We start from the raw sequence: 15,829 nt of genomic DNA on the forward strand, positions 1-15,829 counted from the left end.
GCTGACTGCAATCAACGGCACTTTTATTTGGCACAGACTTGCCTCTTCCCATCTCAGTTTGCAAATCGAGAAAATGCCCACTTGTATGGGCTCCAGTCGAATTTCTGCAAAGTCGGTCTCGTTGATTTTAAAGATATTGGAGAAAAACGCGTTTGAAGATTGAAAAAGTAGTTCATTATCATTAAATAAATTACAAATATAACGTAATTACACCATATTATTGTCATCAAAACACAAATTGATCTTGAAAGTTAGATAATAAATACATTTTACTTCACAAATCTGCAAAGAAAAAAAATCGGTTCGTTTGACCCTCAAAGAGCGCCCCCTAGCGGATAACACCAAAAACGAACATGCATGATGGGCCAGCAAACATTTTCGTGAAATATAGGTTATTTCTCACCAAAAAAGTAAGGTCTCCCTTTGCCCCAAATTTGATACTGAATTTTTGTCTAGCTCACGGACTAACGCTGGCATAAGTTGGAGGCACGCCACGTGATCGTTGACACACGTCGACATACGTTACTTGTACGTTACTCATAAGTCGAAACACGTCAATGCAATGGTTAGCGTCAGTGTTCCAGACTCCCTGATTTTTTTGGGGGTTTTTTTTTTATTCGGTATGACGGTGATGTTGACACTTTGATTTATAGTGCGGTTATGATTTAAATCGTTGAGCGGCAGCCTATTAATTATATTATATTATAACCGCACTAGAAATCGAAGTGTTAACATCACCGTCACACAGAAGTAAAAAAAAAAAAAACCAGGGAGTCTGGAACACTGACACTAACCATTACATTGACGTGTTTCGACTTATGAGTAACGTACAAGTAACGTGTGTGGACGTGTGTCAACAATCGCCTAACATGCCGACAACACGTTACTCATAGGTTAGAAATAAGTTTCGGGTACGCTAAACATTACCTCGACGTATTTCGACTTATGAGTAACTTACAAGTAACGTGTGTTGACGTGCGTCAACGATCGCGTAACGTGCCTACAACTTATGGCCAGCATTATGCGGAACGTGTGAGTCATACGCTGGCATACGTCGAAAAATTTCAAGCATGAAAAATTTGTCTAACACCTCGGCGTACTACGACGTATGCCAGCGTACTACGACGTATGCCAGCGTGCTCTTAACGTATACAAACTTACCCATAACGTATTCGACGTGTGCCAGCGTTTTAGCCAAATTTTGCATACGTCAGGCATACGATGGCTAAATCGTCAAGGTGTGACAGGGCCTTAATGGAAGGAGTAAGTAAGATAGAGAAGATTATTGGAAGATTGTTCAAAATTTGTTCAATAAAACCAGTCAGAACAAATAATAATTGGAACCATACTCTCCACAGAGAGTGTCGGTGCTGCTGAAGCAGTTTCCTGGGCTGTTGGACACAATCCTGGACAGGTCACCACTCCATTGAAGGATACTCGAATGACTCAATTATCCCAGCAAGCTGGTACTCACTTTTCCGACCTCGGAAGGATGACAGGCTGAGTCAACCCCTTGGTGTGTATTAATTCAGTGGCCAACGGGGATTGAACTCAGGACCCTTGGATCGCAAGCCGCTACCCTAACCACTGAGCCAACACCAGGCTTAAACCAGTCAGAGAAAACAAAATAAGAGAAAAACAGTGAGAAAAAGTTGTTTTGGAAAACCATTCAAAAATTAACCTTGATAATGGATGGAGTATGGAAGATTGATGAGGGGAAAAAGAGAAAAAACTGTTCCAGAAGTTGTTAGAAAAACTGATAAAGGGGATTGTGAGAAAATTGTTAAAGAAGACTTTTAATAAAAACAGTTGGAGAAGATTGTTAGAAAATTGTTTAAAAAGATTTGTTTTTATAAAAACAGTTGTGGAAGATTGTTAGAAAATTGTTTTAAAAAGTTTTTTTTTTAATAAAAACAGAGAAGATTGTTAGAAAATTGTTTTAAAAGTTTTTATATATATATATATATATATATATATATATATATATATATATATATCTTCTTCTTCTTTCGGCTGCTCCTGTTAGGGGTTGCCACAGCGGATCATCCGTATGATCCGCATCGTGATTTGGCACATGTTTTACGCCGGATGCCCTTTCTGACGCAACCCTGGTCGCCTCTTACGACACAGGGATATGGTACACCTATTTTAACCGGGGCATACACCGGCCCAGTACACTGGTGCTCATTTCGCCGACCTCGGAAGGATGGCAGGCTGAGTCAACCCCCTGGTGTATTAATTCAGTGATCCAATGGGGCTTGAACTCAGGACCTTTTGGATCCCAAGCCGCTGCCCTAACCACTGCGCCAACACCAGGATATATATATATATATATATATATATATATATATATATATATATATATATACATATATATATATATATATATATACATATATATATATATATATATATATATACATATACATATATATATATATACATATATATATATATATATATACATATATATATATATACATATATATATACATATATATATATATATATATACATATATACATATATATATATATATATATATATATATATATACATATATATATACATATATATATATACATATATATATATACATATATATATATACATATATATATATATATATATATACATATATATACATATATATACATATATATATATATATATACATATATATATATATATATACATATATATACATATATATATATATATATATATACATATATACATATATATATATATATACATATATATATATATATATATACATATATATATATATATATATATATATATATATATATATATACATATATATATATATATATATATATATATATATATATATATATATATATATATATATATATATATATATATATATATATATATATATATATATATATAAACAGTTAGAGAAGATTGTTAGAAAGACTGTTAGAGGATTGTTTAAAAAAATATAAAAAAAAAAGTCTTAAAGATTGTTAGAAAAACTGTTAAAGATTGTTGGGAAAACTGTTTGAGATTAATACTGGGAAAACTGTTGGAGGATTGTGAAAAAAAAAACAACATAACTTATAGAGGAGTTTGTTCTAAAAAAACTCTCTCTATCGAGTGCAGCCTGTGGCTGCTGGTTGCATCATTGGTTGGGATGTAGCTATGCTGCTGATGTCCCCCTTACCAGTGCACTGGTACTCATTTTGCCAACCTCAGAAGGATGACAGGCTGAGTCAACCTCCTGGTGTATTCATTCAGCAGCCCAACAGGGCTTGAACTCAGGACCCTAGGATCCTAAGCCCCCTCTCTAACCACTAAGCCAACACCAGGCTGTTGTTCTAAAAACTGATAGAGGAGATTGTTAGAAAAACTTATGGAGGAGATTGTTAGAAAAACTGTTGGAGAGAAATGTTGGGAATACTGTAAGAGACTAATGTTGGGAATACTGTAAGAGAGGATTGTTTGAAAAACTCTTAAAATTGTTCGAAAAATCATAGAGGCGGTTGTTAGAAAAACTGTTAAAAATTGTTGGAAAAACTGTTGGAGAGGATTGTTAGAAAAACTGTTTAAATTTTGGAAAAAATGTGTGAGAGGATTGCTAGAAAAACTGTGTAAATTGTTAGAAAAACTTAAAAATTGTTGGAAAAACTGTTAGAGAGGATTGTGAAAAAAACTGTTAAAAATTGTTAGAAAAATCAGAGGGGATTGTTGGAAAAACTGTTATAGATGATTTTTATAAAAACTGTTGGAGAAGATATTTAGAAAAACTCTTGGAAAAGATTGTTAGAAAGACTGTTAGAGAGGATTGTGAGAAAAACTGTTAAAAATTGTTCGAAAAATCAGAGGGGATTGTTGGAAAAACTGTGAGAGAAGATATTTAGAAAAACTCTTGGAAAAGATTGTTAGAAAGACTGGAAGAGAGGATTGTTAGAAATTTGTTCGATAAAACCAGTCAGAGAAAACAAAATAGAGAAAAACAGAGAGAGAAAGATATTTTAGAAACCATTCAATAATTAACAGTTAGAGAAAGCCAAATATAGTAAAAACAATGAGACAAAACAATTAGGGAAGTTGATGAGAGAAAGAAAATAGAGAATACTTATCAAGGAAGTGTTATATAAGTGAAAGTTATAAAAAAATAAAATAAAGAAACCAGTCCCTACCTCACGACCATCTCCTTTTCACGTGGTGATGCATTACTACCTCCAGGCATCGGCCGTGCTGGGGTTGATAGGAAGTACTGCCGGTGGTTATGGAAGTACTGATCGATGAGTGGGAGAACCACCTGCACAACATTCACCAATACCACTCTGAGATCCAAACATCCTTTACAAGTCACAAACCAATCCTTTTTTTGAGAAAACTGCTAAAATATAAAAACCCGTCACACTCCTCATGCACCTGTTAAGGGCGAACAAATGATGGTTGTTTGTAGTGAATGGCAATACATCAGATTCTGGATCATCTGGATACATTATCAAAGAATGGTGAAACATCTATGTACATGCTCAGGTAATAAACAGCATATGGTAAAGTGTTACACCCAAGGTCTGCTATAAATGCAAAAGTCTCAGGAAGAAGTGCTTGCTAAGTCTAATTTGCTTTGTGTTTTCCAGCCAACTGCTCCCCCCCCCACCCCTTCACTTACTCACATTTGCTGTTAATCTCCAATGATGGTAACCCCATGAGGACACGAGTATGGTGACTTTATAGTCCTAGCTCTCACCTTTGCAAAAAACTTCAATTCCTGTTCATTAGATGAGCGCTGGTCCTTTGATATAGCTGATCCCGCATCCGCTACATTGCACAGAAAAAAGAAAACACTTTAAATCACTTAAAGTTAAAAGGGCATTTACTGATTTTATTTTTCCATGTATTTTTCCAATAAATATATTCCACTTGGTGCATTCCCCCTCTCCAATCCAAGTCTTACCAAGCAGCGCGATGAATTCATAGGCATTGTTCACATACTCTATCAGCTTCTGCACGAATCCATATGCAAAGCGCTTTTCGATAGAAGTCGCATCGAGCTCAATGTCCTTCATACCTCTAAAAACAGTAAAAAAAAAAAAACACAATACATGAAAAAGTCAACATTCAATCAAGTTGATCATGAGTGAATGTCTCACCAGTGTACAAGTGGGGTTAAGAAAATAGAAGTGAATCTTTCAAAATCCCAATTAAAATAAAACATTATGAATGAGTAAATATAAAAAACAAGGGGATATGCGCCTCTCGGTAACTCCACATCAACCATGTCTCTCACAATGTTCTGCAGAGTCGTGCTTTACCCGACCAGAGTGCCCAAGCTCGGCAAGTTGTCCTTCCGAGCCGAGTACAAGTCAAGCCAAGTTTGTGTTATGACCTCACCTGTTTGAAGGTGAGGTCAGAGTATTAAATATTGGCTCCAGAGGTTCACGGTGACATGCTCAGGAGATCATTACATTCCCCATGTGTGGGTCGTGCTATCTAGGGCTTTGGGCAATTACACATGACCAATGGGAGTTATCATATGAATGCAGGCATTGATTTAAAATGACTTTCGCCAAAATGTTCTTCCCTCCTTGACATTCTGGAATCAGACCATTTCCAGCAAACAAGACGTACACACAGCACCGATAGCAAATTCCCACGTCCTTATTTTCAGTGGAGAAATTGACGCAATTGGCTTGAGGGGGAAGGAAGACAAGGGACTGCCTCATTTGCCTTCCTCTAAAGGCCACTGCATAGTTTACCTTCCCCCCGAACAGATGCAATCCATTAACCTTGACATGTGGACCGAAGTTCTCACCCCTTCCACTTCATGGACAGAACCTCCACAAAGGCCCCCGTTTAACCAAACTCATTTGCCCGGCAGAAAGAGGGGACCCAGCCAATCATTACCGGGTGGGGGGTTCCACAGCCCCTGCTCACCTAGCATCAATTGGGGGCCCTGAATCAGCAGAACAAGGGGGGGACCCCATAAAAGACGAGACGTGAGGGATTTCAAAAGAAAATGGAGAGATTAGGCAGATAAGACGAGATGAGAGATTCACACCCAGATTCGCTCCTTCACTCACTCACTTTCTTTATCTTTCCGACTTCTCTTTCCAACTTTCCTTTTCGCCTTTCTTCTTCTTCTTTCTTGATCTTTCTGAATTTCTAACTCGCTCTTTCACATTCATCACGGCTTTTACAAACACATGCGGATTCCACTCCGAGCCTGGCGCACCATTGATGCAGCCAAGCTGAAGCTACACCGCTGGCTTACACGAGAGCTGTTCGCCTCACCTCGCTGCACTGGCTGATATTTCCACTCAAGCTGTGCATTCTTTCGAACCAACCCTGCTCATTTCCACTGGGAGGGGTCGAGATGGAAACATATTTATCCATTTTATGTGACATTCTAAACATATAAATAAATTGTCCATTACAGAACTCGAAATTCAGGAATAATGGCCCACCGCTACAATGTCTTCGCATGGCACAACTCCAAAAGGAGTTTGTTGGGTCTTGAAGGCCTACAGGATATCAGTGATGGTAACTAAGGCAGCCAGCTTGTGGCTTACTCCCTCTTCCAACTTGAGGTGGGGATGAGGAGAGCAATGTGTTAAGGCATGTTGTAAAAAGTGTCTTCCAAAGCTATTGAACAAAATGGAAACCCACTCTCCCCCACATCGACTTAAGTCAGGTCGTAATCATCCAGGTAGACTGGTCGCTGGCTGCCATGCATCCCCTTTCTACTCAGGTCAGTTAGGTTAGGCATGGGAGCATTGCCAGAACAGCGCGTCGCTGCGTCCACTTTCCGCCGGTACTCCAGGGGCCTCCGTCTGGCCTTCCCCCAGGCAGATGCCAGGCCCATCCCCATCTCCTTGAGATGCTGGTCAACCTGCTGCAACCACGAGGAATGTGGTCAGCCCATTGGCCTCCTCCACTCAGGAGACACCCTCGCTCAGAGAATCTGGTGAGAAGGATCAGCGTCAGGAAAGCGAGCCACATGTCCATACAGCCGCAACTGACGCTCTCGGACCATGCAGGTAACAAATCTCATCCGAGTCTCTCTCAGCAACCGCTCGTTGGACACAAAATCTGTTGTGTCCAGTGATAGCCACCAGTGATAGCCAAGGATTCTCCGAAGAGACCTGGTACCAAAGGAATGAAGTCTCCATCTCAGATCCTTGGTCAGAGTCCAAGTCTCGCATCCATAGAGCAAGACTGGAAGCACCAAGGACCTGAAGACTCGGACTTTCGTCCTCCCACACAGGTACCCGCAGCGCCACACCCCATGATCCAGTGAATCCATGACTCCGCAGGCCCGACCCAGACGTCTATTGACCTCTGACTCACAGCCAGCAGAGACATGAATATCACTGCCAAGGTAAGTGAATCTCTCCACGACCTCAACATCCTCACCACAAACAGACACAGACAGGATAGCAGCATCCAAGATGTCATTGAAAGCCTGGATCTTAGTTTTGACCCAAGAAACCCGTAATCCCAGCGGCTTCGACTCCTCATTCAGCACCTCGAGGGCCCCCAAAAGGATATCTAAAGTCTCCGCAAAGATGACTGGTGAGTCAACTCGGTTTCTACTCAGTTCCGCCCCTTTGTTCCTGCCGAGTCCATTCTCTGGGTCATTCTCTTGTAGTGTATGGGTATGCTGGAAGGGGGTATTCACCCCTTCATTAACGTATTTTGGCCCAATTGAATCCATTCAGGAATGGAGAACCCATGATATTCCCTTACCCTGTCCCAGTGCAAGAAGATGCCGCACCTCCCTGTCCTTGCTACACCAAATAGATGACATCACTTTGCTGCTTCAGTACCGAGCACAGACCCTGCCAATGACCTGCGAACTTGTGACAGAGCCCTCTTCACCGCTTCATGTTGCTCAACCAGACCAGGTCTCCTGCCTTAAATTGCTTCTTGCTTGCTGGTGCATCATACTTAGTCTTCACACAGTGTCCGGTGTTGCAACCGGTCCCAGGCAATCACCAGTTACTTGTTCAATATCATGTTGCAAGGCTTGAACATCGTGTTGCAAAGTCTGGAGGTGTCGGTTTGGGGGTCTTCCTGAAATGGTCTCATGACATCCACTGACACCCATGGGTGCACGTACTTGGTAAAATTGCAACAGGGCTAACTCCCTTCTTGAGGGGCCTTTCTTGGCAGAGCACTCATCACATTTATGACACCAAGCCTCCGCATCTCTTCTGCAATTAATCCAACAGAAGTGTTGTTGGATCTGCTTTAGCATTTTACTTATGCCAAAATGGTCCATTGTCTTTGGTCCATGACATCGCCCAAGGATTTCAGAATTATTCTGTTGTGGTACCAACAATAACCACACATGCTGTACTTGTTTGTGATGGACACTGTCCATTTCCGGTGCAGCACACAAACATCTAATTTGAGACTGTCGCATTGTCCCTATCCATCAATCGGGACCATACTCTCTCTGTACAGAGCATTGGTGCTGCCGAAGCAGTCTCCTGGGTTATTGGGCACAATCCTGGACAGGTCACCACTCTGACATAGGATACTCGAATGGCTCAATCATCCCAGCAAGCTGGTACTCATTTTACCAACCTCAGAAGGATGACAGGCTGAGTCAACCCCACCTGCAATTAATTCAACAGCCAAGCGGGATTTGAACTCAGGACATGAGGACCCCAAGCCTGCCAACCTAACCATTAAGCCAATACCAGGCATGCATTGTCCCCAATATACCTTCAAGTCAGGCTTAAGAGCCAAGACTTTCCAGTCTGGTCGTCTCTCTGCCTCCTTCCAAGTAATGACTGTGTTTAAGTCCAAGTCCTCACGCTGCACCATTCTAAAGTCTGTCAGCAGATCTTCATCACTCTCTGCACACTTCCATGCATTACACGCACATGATCCTTTCTTCTCTGACCCTCAAATGGCAACGTGTTCAATCCAAGCTTCAAACGCAGCCAGTCAAAATCCAACACAGCCGAAACGTCTCACAGCTGAAATGTCTTGTGAGGCATTGTACCACTTCCTCCGAACTCATTGGGTTTTCTGGTCGGGTATTCAGTATTCCCAACACCTTACCTCTCAATGATGCTACCAATACAGATGCTTTCTTGCTTACTGTCCAACCATTCCATCTGGCTCCACACTCAAATTGTGCTCAATATGCCTCGAAGTGTTCTAGCTCTTCCGCAAATCTTGACTATGTACCCACAAAAACAATCCTTCCCCACTATAAGGGCCACATGTTATGTGTCATCAGTGTGCGGCACCCTTCACAGACCCCATGGTAACAGATATGTCAGACCCCATTGGCTCTGCAGCCAATTTGGAGGCAATCCTGGACTGTGGTATGTCTCCCATACAAAACATATTGTTACGTTTGAGGGGGGGGGGGTATGCATTCAAAGGGTAATTAGGATGTTTAATTAGGTATGCCATGCTGTTCGAGTTTACCAGGATCTCGATGTAATAAGTAGCAATTCAGTGGTGATAAGTTGTCTAGTAAATGTTCATTTCTTCAAGGGGGGAAATGATAATTGTCACGTAATTAGATAGGGACACGGGATAGGGTAAGTGTGTCTGCGTAAACCCCTTTTGGTATTCTCTGGAGACTGGCGGTGACGTCACAGGACAGTGCAGCGGATGGCTCCGCCCCGTGATCACGATTGGCAGAAGGCGACGGCGGTGGACCAATAAACGGCTCGATTGGAAGTGAAGAGAACAGGAGGATAAAAAGGTTCTGTTTGGGGTCGAAAAGGAAGAGGAAGAAGATTACAACCAAAAGATCGTGTTTTTTTGGTGGGGAGGCTGTTGCGCGGGGAGCATCCTTGTTGTTGTGCTGATTCGATCGTGTTCTTGATCGTGTCTTGGAGCCTTGCTGAGCCTTGTGCCTCACCTTGGTTGGCTCTGGGGTTCTGCTGACTCGGAGTACGGGGTCGAACGGCGGGCGGACCTGCCTCCCTCTCCTGCTCGCAACTTGGCGCCAGAACTGGTTCCCTGGCGGCTGTGAGTGGACTTGGGCCAAGACCAGGAGGTCGACAGCACCACGGTTTCTCCTGCCCCCTGACGAGAGCAAGGCCAGCTCGTCCGACGCCGATCCAGGGACAGTTGCGTCCACACCATGGTCCAGCCTGACCACCAGAAATAGCTACGTTTTGTGTGTGTGTGTGTATGTGTGTGTGTGTGTGTGTGTGTGTGTGTGTGTGTGTGTGTGTGTGTGTGTGTGTGTGTGTGTGCTTGGCGCCTTAGAGGGATTGAGAACTGTATATTCATTGGAATTGTCTGTGTTTTTTCCCCACGCCCGATCCCACACCATCCCGTCGAATCGCCCCGTATCCCTCTTCTTGCAGAGTCTTGTTATTTCTGGTAATAATAAAAACAAATAAACATCATCAACTCAGTGAAAAGTGACTCGTGCCACCTTCCTCGTCCCGTTTGCGGTAGAGCGATTAGAACCGCCATGTTTGGGTTATAAATAAATAAACCGCCTCCATCGTTTCGGCTCATTCTACGTTGGCGGGACTGTTCAAGTCCCGTGGACGTCACATTGGTGTCAGGAGTGGGATGTTCGAACCCCTCTAAATTATATTTGGTATCGGGAGAATATACCAAGATTAAAATCTCGCCACGAATTGGAATATAAAATTACTACAGAAAAGCGCGCGAGCGCGGGAAAATTTTGGCGGGATTTTTCAAATTTAATTTAATTGGCGGCAAACGGGACTTCTGCACCATGGCGGATGTGCAGATGTTTGAGGAGGAAGGCCACGTGTCTGGCAGCGAGTCGGGGGAAGAAGGGAGAGACGGGGGTAGGGTTGGAACCTCCCCCATTCCGAGCGTGGACCGTGCTTCATCGCCCGTAACAGAGCGGGCAGCGCCGGAAACCGGCACGATGACGATCTGGACAATGTTGGAACGTTTAATGAGTGCAATTACAGCACAGGGGGCAAAAATGACGGCACAGGGGGAACAAATGGCAGAAATGACGGCACAAATGGAAAATCAATTCGTGACACAGAGGGCAGAAATGACGGCACAAATGGAAAATCAATTCGTGACACAGAGGGCAGAAATGACAGATCAATTGGGGGTAATGGGGGTACAGTTGGGTGCACGGATTGATTTAATGAGGGATGAATTGGGGGGAAAAGATGGAGAAAATGAAAACTGAGATGCAGGAGTGTGTGGATGTTAAATTGGGAGAAATACAAAGCAAATTTGAGGATAGATTGGAGGAAACAAAGGTAGAAATTACATTGGAGGGGGAAAATATATGAAAAAAATTGGTAGATAAAATTGATGCAACGAACATTCGGGTTGATAAAGTGGATGAAAGCCTGGAATGTCATCGTGCCTGTGTGGATGCTCGTATGCAGCTGCAGGTTGAAGAGTGGGGAGAGCTGAGGAAGCAAGGGATGAATTTGGCGGAGGAGGTAAAAGGATTGGAGGCTCGTTTGGACGAACAAGATAAAATTATGAGCCAAGATGAAGTCTTGGATCAAGGCCTGGTAGAGCCGTCTTTTGTAAGTAGAGTGTCCGGGTTGGTTGAGGAGCAGCTACAAACTCGCGACGGAGCCTTGGAGGAGGTTATGCGGGCCCAGAAGATCCTGCGGGAAGAGGTGAATCGGTCCATTCAACGTTTGGAACAGGAGGCAAAATTGACCCATGAGACCCTCACCACAAAACATCTTTGGCCACAATGGGCTCCGAAATTGGATATGCAGCCACAAGGGTGTTTGATCCCTGGGCTGGATTCGGACAAGGGAGAAACTGAGAAGCGGGCCACCGTAAAAGTGATCCCCCTGGTAAATTTCGACGGGTCAGGGAGCGTTGAAGCTTTTCTGATGCAATTTGAGTGCATTTCCCAACTAAACGGGTGGAATGAACGGGAACGTACAGGGAATTTGGTGGCAACGTTGCGGGGACCAGCCGCAGATGTGTTAAACATGATCGCGGAGGGGATGTTGACCAGCTCCCACATTTGCGAGGCGTTGAGCCGTCGGTTTGGGTTTGCAGCGAACTGTGATCTAGTGCGGGCCCAGCTCCAGCACCGCAGATTAAAGCCGGGTGAGACAGTGCAGGAGCTGGCACAGGACATTTACCAATCAGTCAGGATCGCGTATCGGGACCTTACAGTGGAGGCATGGGACAGACTGGCACTAGAGAAATTTTTAGCTGCTCTTCCTGACCCTGAGGTCCGAGCGCTAGTGGAGCTACAGGATCCACCCACCGTGCACCGAGCGGCCGAGTGCGCGGCCAGGCTGGCCTCGTGGAGTCGGCCGGGTCGGGTTCCAGAGAGGCCATCGGTGACGATCCGACAGGCGGAGATCCAGGATCAGGGAGGGGGGCTGGGAGAAATTGGCATTACCCAAATGTTTCAGGAAATTTGCCAGAAACTGTCAAGTTTGATAAGGGGTAATTCGGTAGTTGATGCGCCAAAGCGGCGGGGTCCAGCCCAGCCAAAAGAGCAATTCGATTATGGCCGAGGGGGTCCGGAACCGGAAGAGACATTTCACCGATACTCACGGGGGCCTTTTATGGGGAGTTGTTTCCGGTGCGGGCGAAGAGGACACATGCAACGATATTGCCGGTACCCGGCGATGGAGGGACCCTCCAATAGACTTTTAGACTCGGAGAGGGTGAATCCTCCTGCTGAACCGCCAGGTCTATCCGAGATGCCCTTTTATAGGTCGGGTCCGGAGATCACTGTCGGGGGTCGGGAAGACTAGATCGGGCTGAGCATATAGGGCCATGCTCGGCTGGTGAGATTGTGGCGAAGTGCCTCCTTTGGTGGAAAAAAAAAAGAATTGTGGGAAAATTGGCATGTGTTTGTAAGTTCTGCTGGGTTTTAGAGTGACAATAGGGACAATGGGTAATTGGTAACAAAGCGGGCACAAGTGGCTGTCCAATGGCTGGTGCGTGGATCGGGTGAGGAAAAGTGCTGTGTGAGTTGTTTCAAGTTAAGAAGTGAAATGTATGGTGCACACGTTGATTTTTTTTATTGGACATGGTGTGGTAACAGGGAAGGTCATGATCAGTGAAGTGTTAGAAATGCAGGTGTCACATGTAAGGCCAATGGGGTGGGGGAGTCATGTGGGTTTTGTGGGTGGGGATGATGTGCTTGTCCACAGGGATTGCTGAAGTTCACGGTGAGCGGGAATTGCGACCCCCTTCAAGGAGATTCACCACCTGGTGGCTAATGGTGACAGTGTCTGGAGCCAACTGGGAGAGGGTCTGGTTGGGCGACCAAGGCGGGTAGGACCTTGGCGACCCAGGAAGGCCAGAGGAGCCAGTGAGACCCCTTCCAGTGTGTTGTACGGGATGAGAGCTGATGGCTACCAGGGGGGTGGGAATCAAAGGGAGCGGGGCGGAGAAACGTCTAGGTTGGACTAAAGCTTACTTGTGGGCATGGTTGCACCTGAGATGCCCCCATCATCTTGTGGTAACCCACCCCACGGCCATGACGGGATTCAGCCTGCATGATTAAAATGAGGACCATGACCTAGAAATGTGATGATGACCATGGTGTGAGTGTTGTGAAGATGTGTGAGTCCCACTCGATCCCGCACAACTTGACAGGAGCAGCAAGGGCATGATGTCCGCATAATTTTGGGGCAAGCAAATTTGAAAATTGGCTCCCCAGGTAACGCTGGGTCTATTAGCATCCACTGGGGGAGGCGGTCAAGTGTAAATATCCTGTGAATAGTGTCGTTAAGACTTAGAGTAGGAATGTAAAGTATAAGTGTTGTGTTTTTGTGGAACCTTTTGTTTCCCCTCCCCAGATCACTGGAAGAGTGCTGGGCAAGAGCGATGATCCGGAGGATGGAGTGCAACTTCGCTCAGTGCTCTCATGTGATAAAATAAAAAATAAAATAAAAATAAAAAAACGAATGATTGTTTAGGCGAGGATAAGGCCATAAGGGGGTAGTACATTAAGCAGGATAGGTAAGTTAGCTGCGACTCGCTGCCCATTGCCCCTCCTACTTTATTTTGTTAGGTTAATTAGGTGTGAGTCAGTAAGTGTTAAGGCTGGTACGGTAGCGCCTGTGATATACCTTGCAGGAGCTACGGTACCAGAGGAGGGGGCAGTGTTACGTTTGAGGGGGGGTATGCATTCAAAGGGTAATTAGGATGTTTAATTAGGTATGCCATGCAGTTCGAGTTTACCAGGATCTCGATGTAATAAGTAGCAATTCAGTGGTGATAAGTTGTCTAGTAAATGTTCATTTCTTCAAGGGGGGAAATGATAATTGTCATGTAATTAGATAGGGACACGGGATAGGGTAAGTCTGTCTGCGTAAACCCCTTTTGGTATTCTCTGGAGACTGGCCGTGACGTCACAGGACAGTGCAGCGGATGGCTCCGCCCCGTGATCACGATTGGCAGAAGGCGACGGCGGTGGGCCAATAAACTGCTCGATTGGAAGTGACGAGGACAGGAGGATAAAAAGGTTCTGTTCGGGGTCGAAAAGGAAGAGGAAGAAGATTACAACCAAAAGATCGTGTTTTTTTGGTGGGGAGGCTGTTGCGCGGGGAGCATCCTTGTTGTTGTGCTGATTCGATCGTGTTCTTGATCGTGTCTTGGAGCCTTGCTGAGCCTTGTGCCTCACCTTGGTTGGCTCTGGGGTTCTGCTGACTCGGAGTACGGGGTTGAACGGCGGGCGGACCTGCCTCCCTCTCCTGCTCGCAACTTGGCGCCAGAACTGGTTCCCTGGCAGCTGTGAGCGGACTTGGGCCAAGACCAGGAGGTCGACAGCACCACGGTTTCTCCTGCCCCCTGACGAGAGCAAGGCCAGCTCGTCCGACGCCGATCCAGGGACAGTTGCGTCCACACCATGGTCCAGCCTGACCACCAGAAATAGCTACGTTTTGTGTGTGTGTGTGTGTGTGTGTGTGTGTGTGTGTGTGTGTGTGTGTGTGTGTGTGTGTGTGTGTGCGTGTGTGTGTGTGCGTGTGTGTGTGTGTGTGCGCTCGGCACCTTAGAGGGATTGAGAACTGTATATTCATTGGAATTGTCTGTGTTTTTTCCCCACGCCCGATCCCACACCATCCCGTCAAATCGCCCCGGATCCCTCTTCTTGCCGAGTCTTGTTATTTCTGGTAATAATAAAACAAATAAACATCATCAACTCAGTGAAAAGTGACTCGTGCCACCTTCCTCGTCCCGTTTGCGGTAGAGCGATTAGAACCGCCATGTTTGGGTTATAAATAAATAAACCGCCTCCATCGTTTCGGCTCATTCTGCGATGGCGGGACTGTTCAAGTCCCGTGGACGTCACAATATTCTGCTATTTGGTTTCCTCTGCCTTAATACCTTTTAACTGCTTTGCCATCACTTGAAGTCGAGTCCCTATTCCCTCCTTAAGTTCAGTCATGTCTCCTTTGAGTGCCGCCGAAAGTGAGCCAGGAGGATTGCGGGAGTGAAGAAGGTGGATGAAAAGAGGATGGATGGATGAACTGAGGGTGGAGATTGGTGTTCAGATGAGCTTGAATGGGAGATTGGTAAAAAGCTGGCTGAAGTGGACTGGGCACTTGGTGTGGATGGAAAAAGCGAGAATGGCAAAGAGAGCTGATAGGTTTATGGAGCAAGACAGGAGGAAAAGAGGTAGACCGTGGTGGAGATGGGAAGATTGTGTGGGGAGTGATATCAATAATATGTGGAGAGAGATGGCTAAGGACAGAGGGAAGTGGCGGAGCATTGAGTGCAAGGCAGGGCAGAAGCTTGGTGCTGGTGGATCTCACCCCTTATAAAGGGAAGAAAAGGAAGAAGAAGGAAGCAGAAACCCTCTAGAATGAAGTGTGACCAAGAAACTCGGCTCCTTTCATTTGTAGGTTATAAGATGAAAGGAATG

The 15,829-nt window shown here is 44.8% G+C and overlaps 1 protein-coding gene across 13 annotated transcripts in view; it reads right to left on the minus strand.

Moving 5' to 3' along the window:
* Positions 1–15,829, minus strand: part of LOC147020464 (ryanodine receptor 2-like) — a 372,265-nt gene that overhangs the window by 193,538 nt on the left and 162,898 nt on the right. For all 13 annotated transcript variants that reach the window (XM_085895797.1, XM_085895798.1, XM_085895792.1 and 10 more), the window contains 3 exons: positions 4,940–5,055; positions 4,733–4,803; positions 4,170–4,291 (listed from right to left, as the gene is read on the minus strand). In XM_085895797.1, the coding sequence (XP_085751923.1) occupies positions 4,170–4,291; positions 4,733–4,803; positions 4,940–5,055 (309 nt within the window). The remainder of the gene's footprint in view (positions 1–4,169; positions 4,292–4,732; positions 4,804–4,939; positions 5,056–15,829) is intronic.

The sequence above is a fragment of the Eptatretus burgeri genome, chromosome 9 (genome assembly GCF_056783735.1).
Source record: "Eptatretus burgeri isolate ZD-2024b chromosome 9, Ebu_testis_v1, whole genome shotgun sequence".
NCBI lineage: Eukaryota > Metazoa > Chordata > Myxini > Myxiniformes > Myxinidae > Eptatretus > Eptatretus burgeri.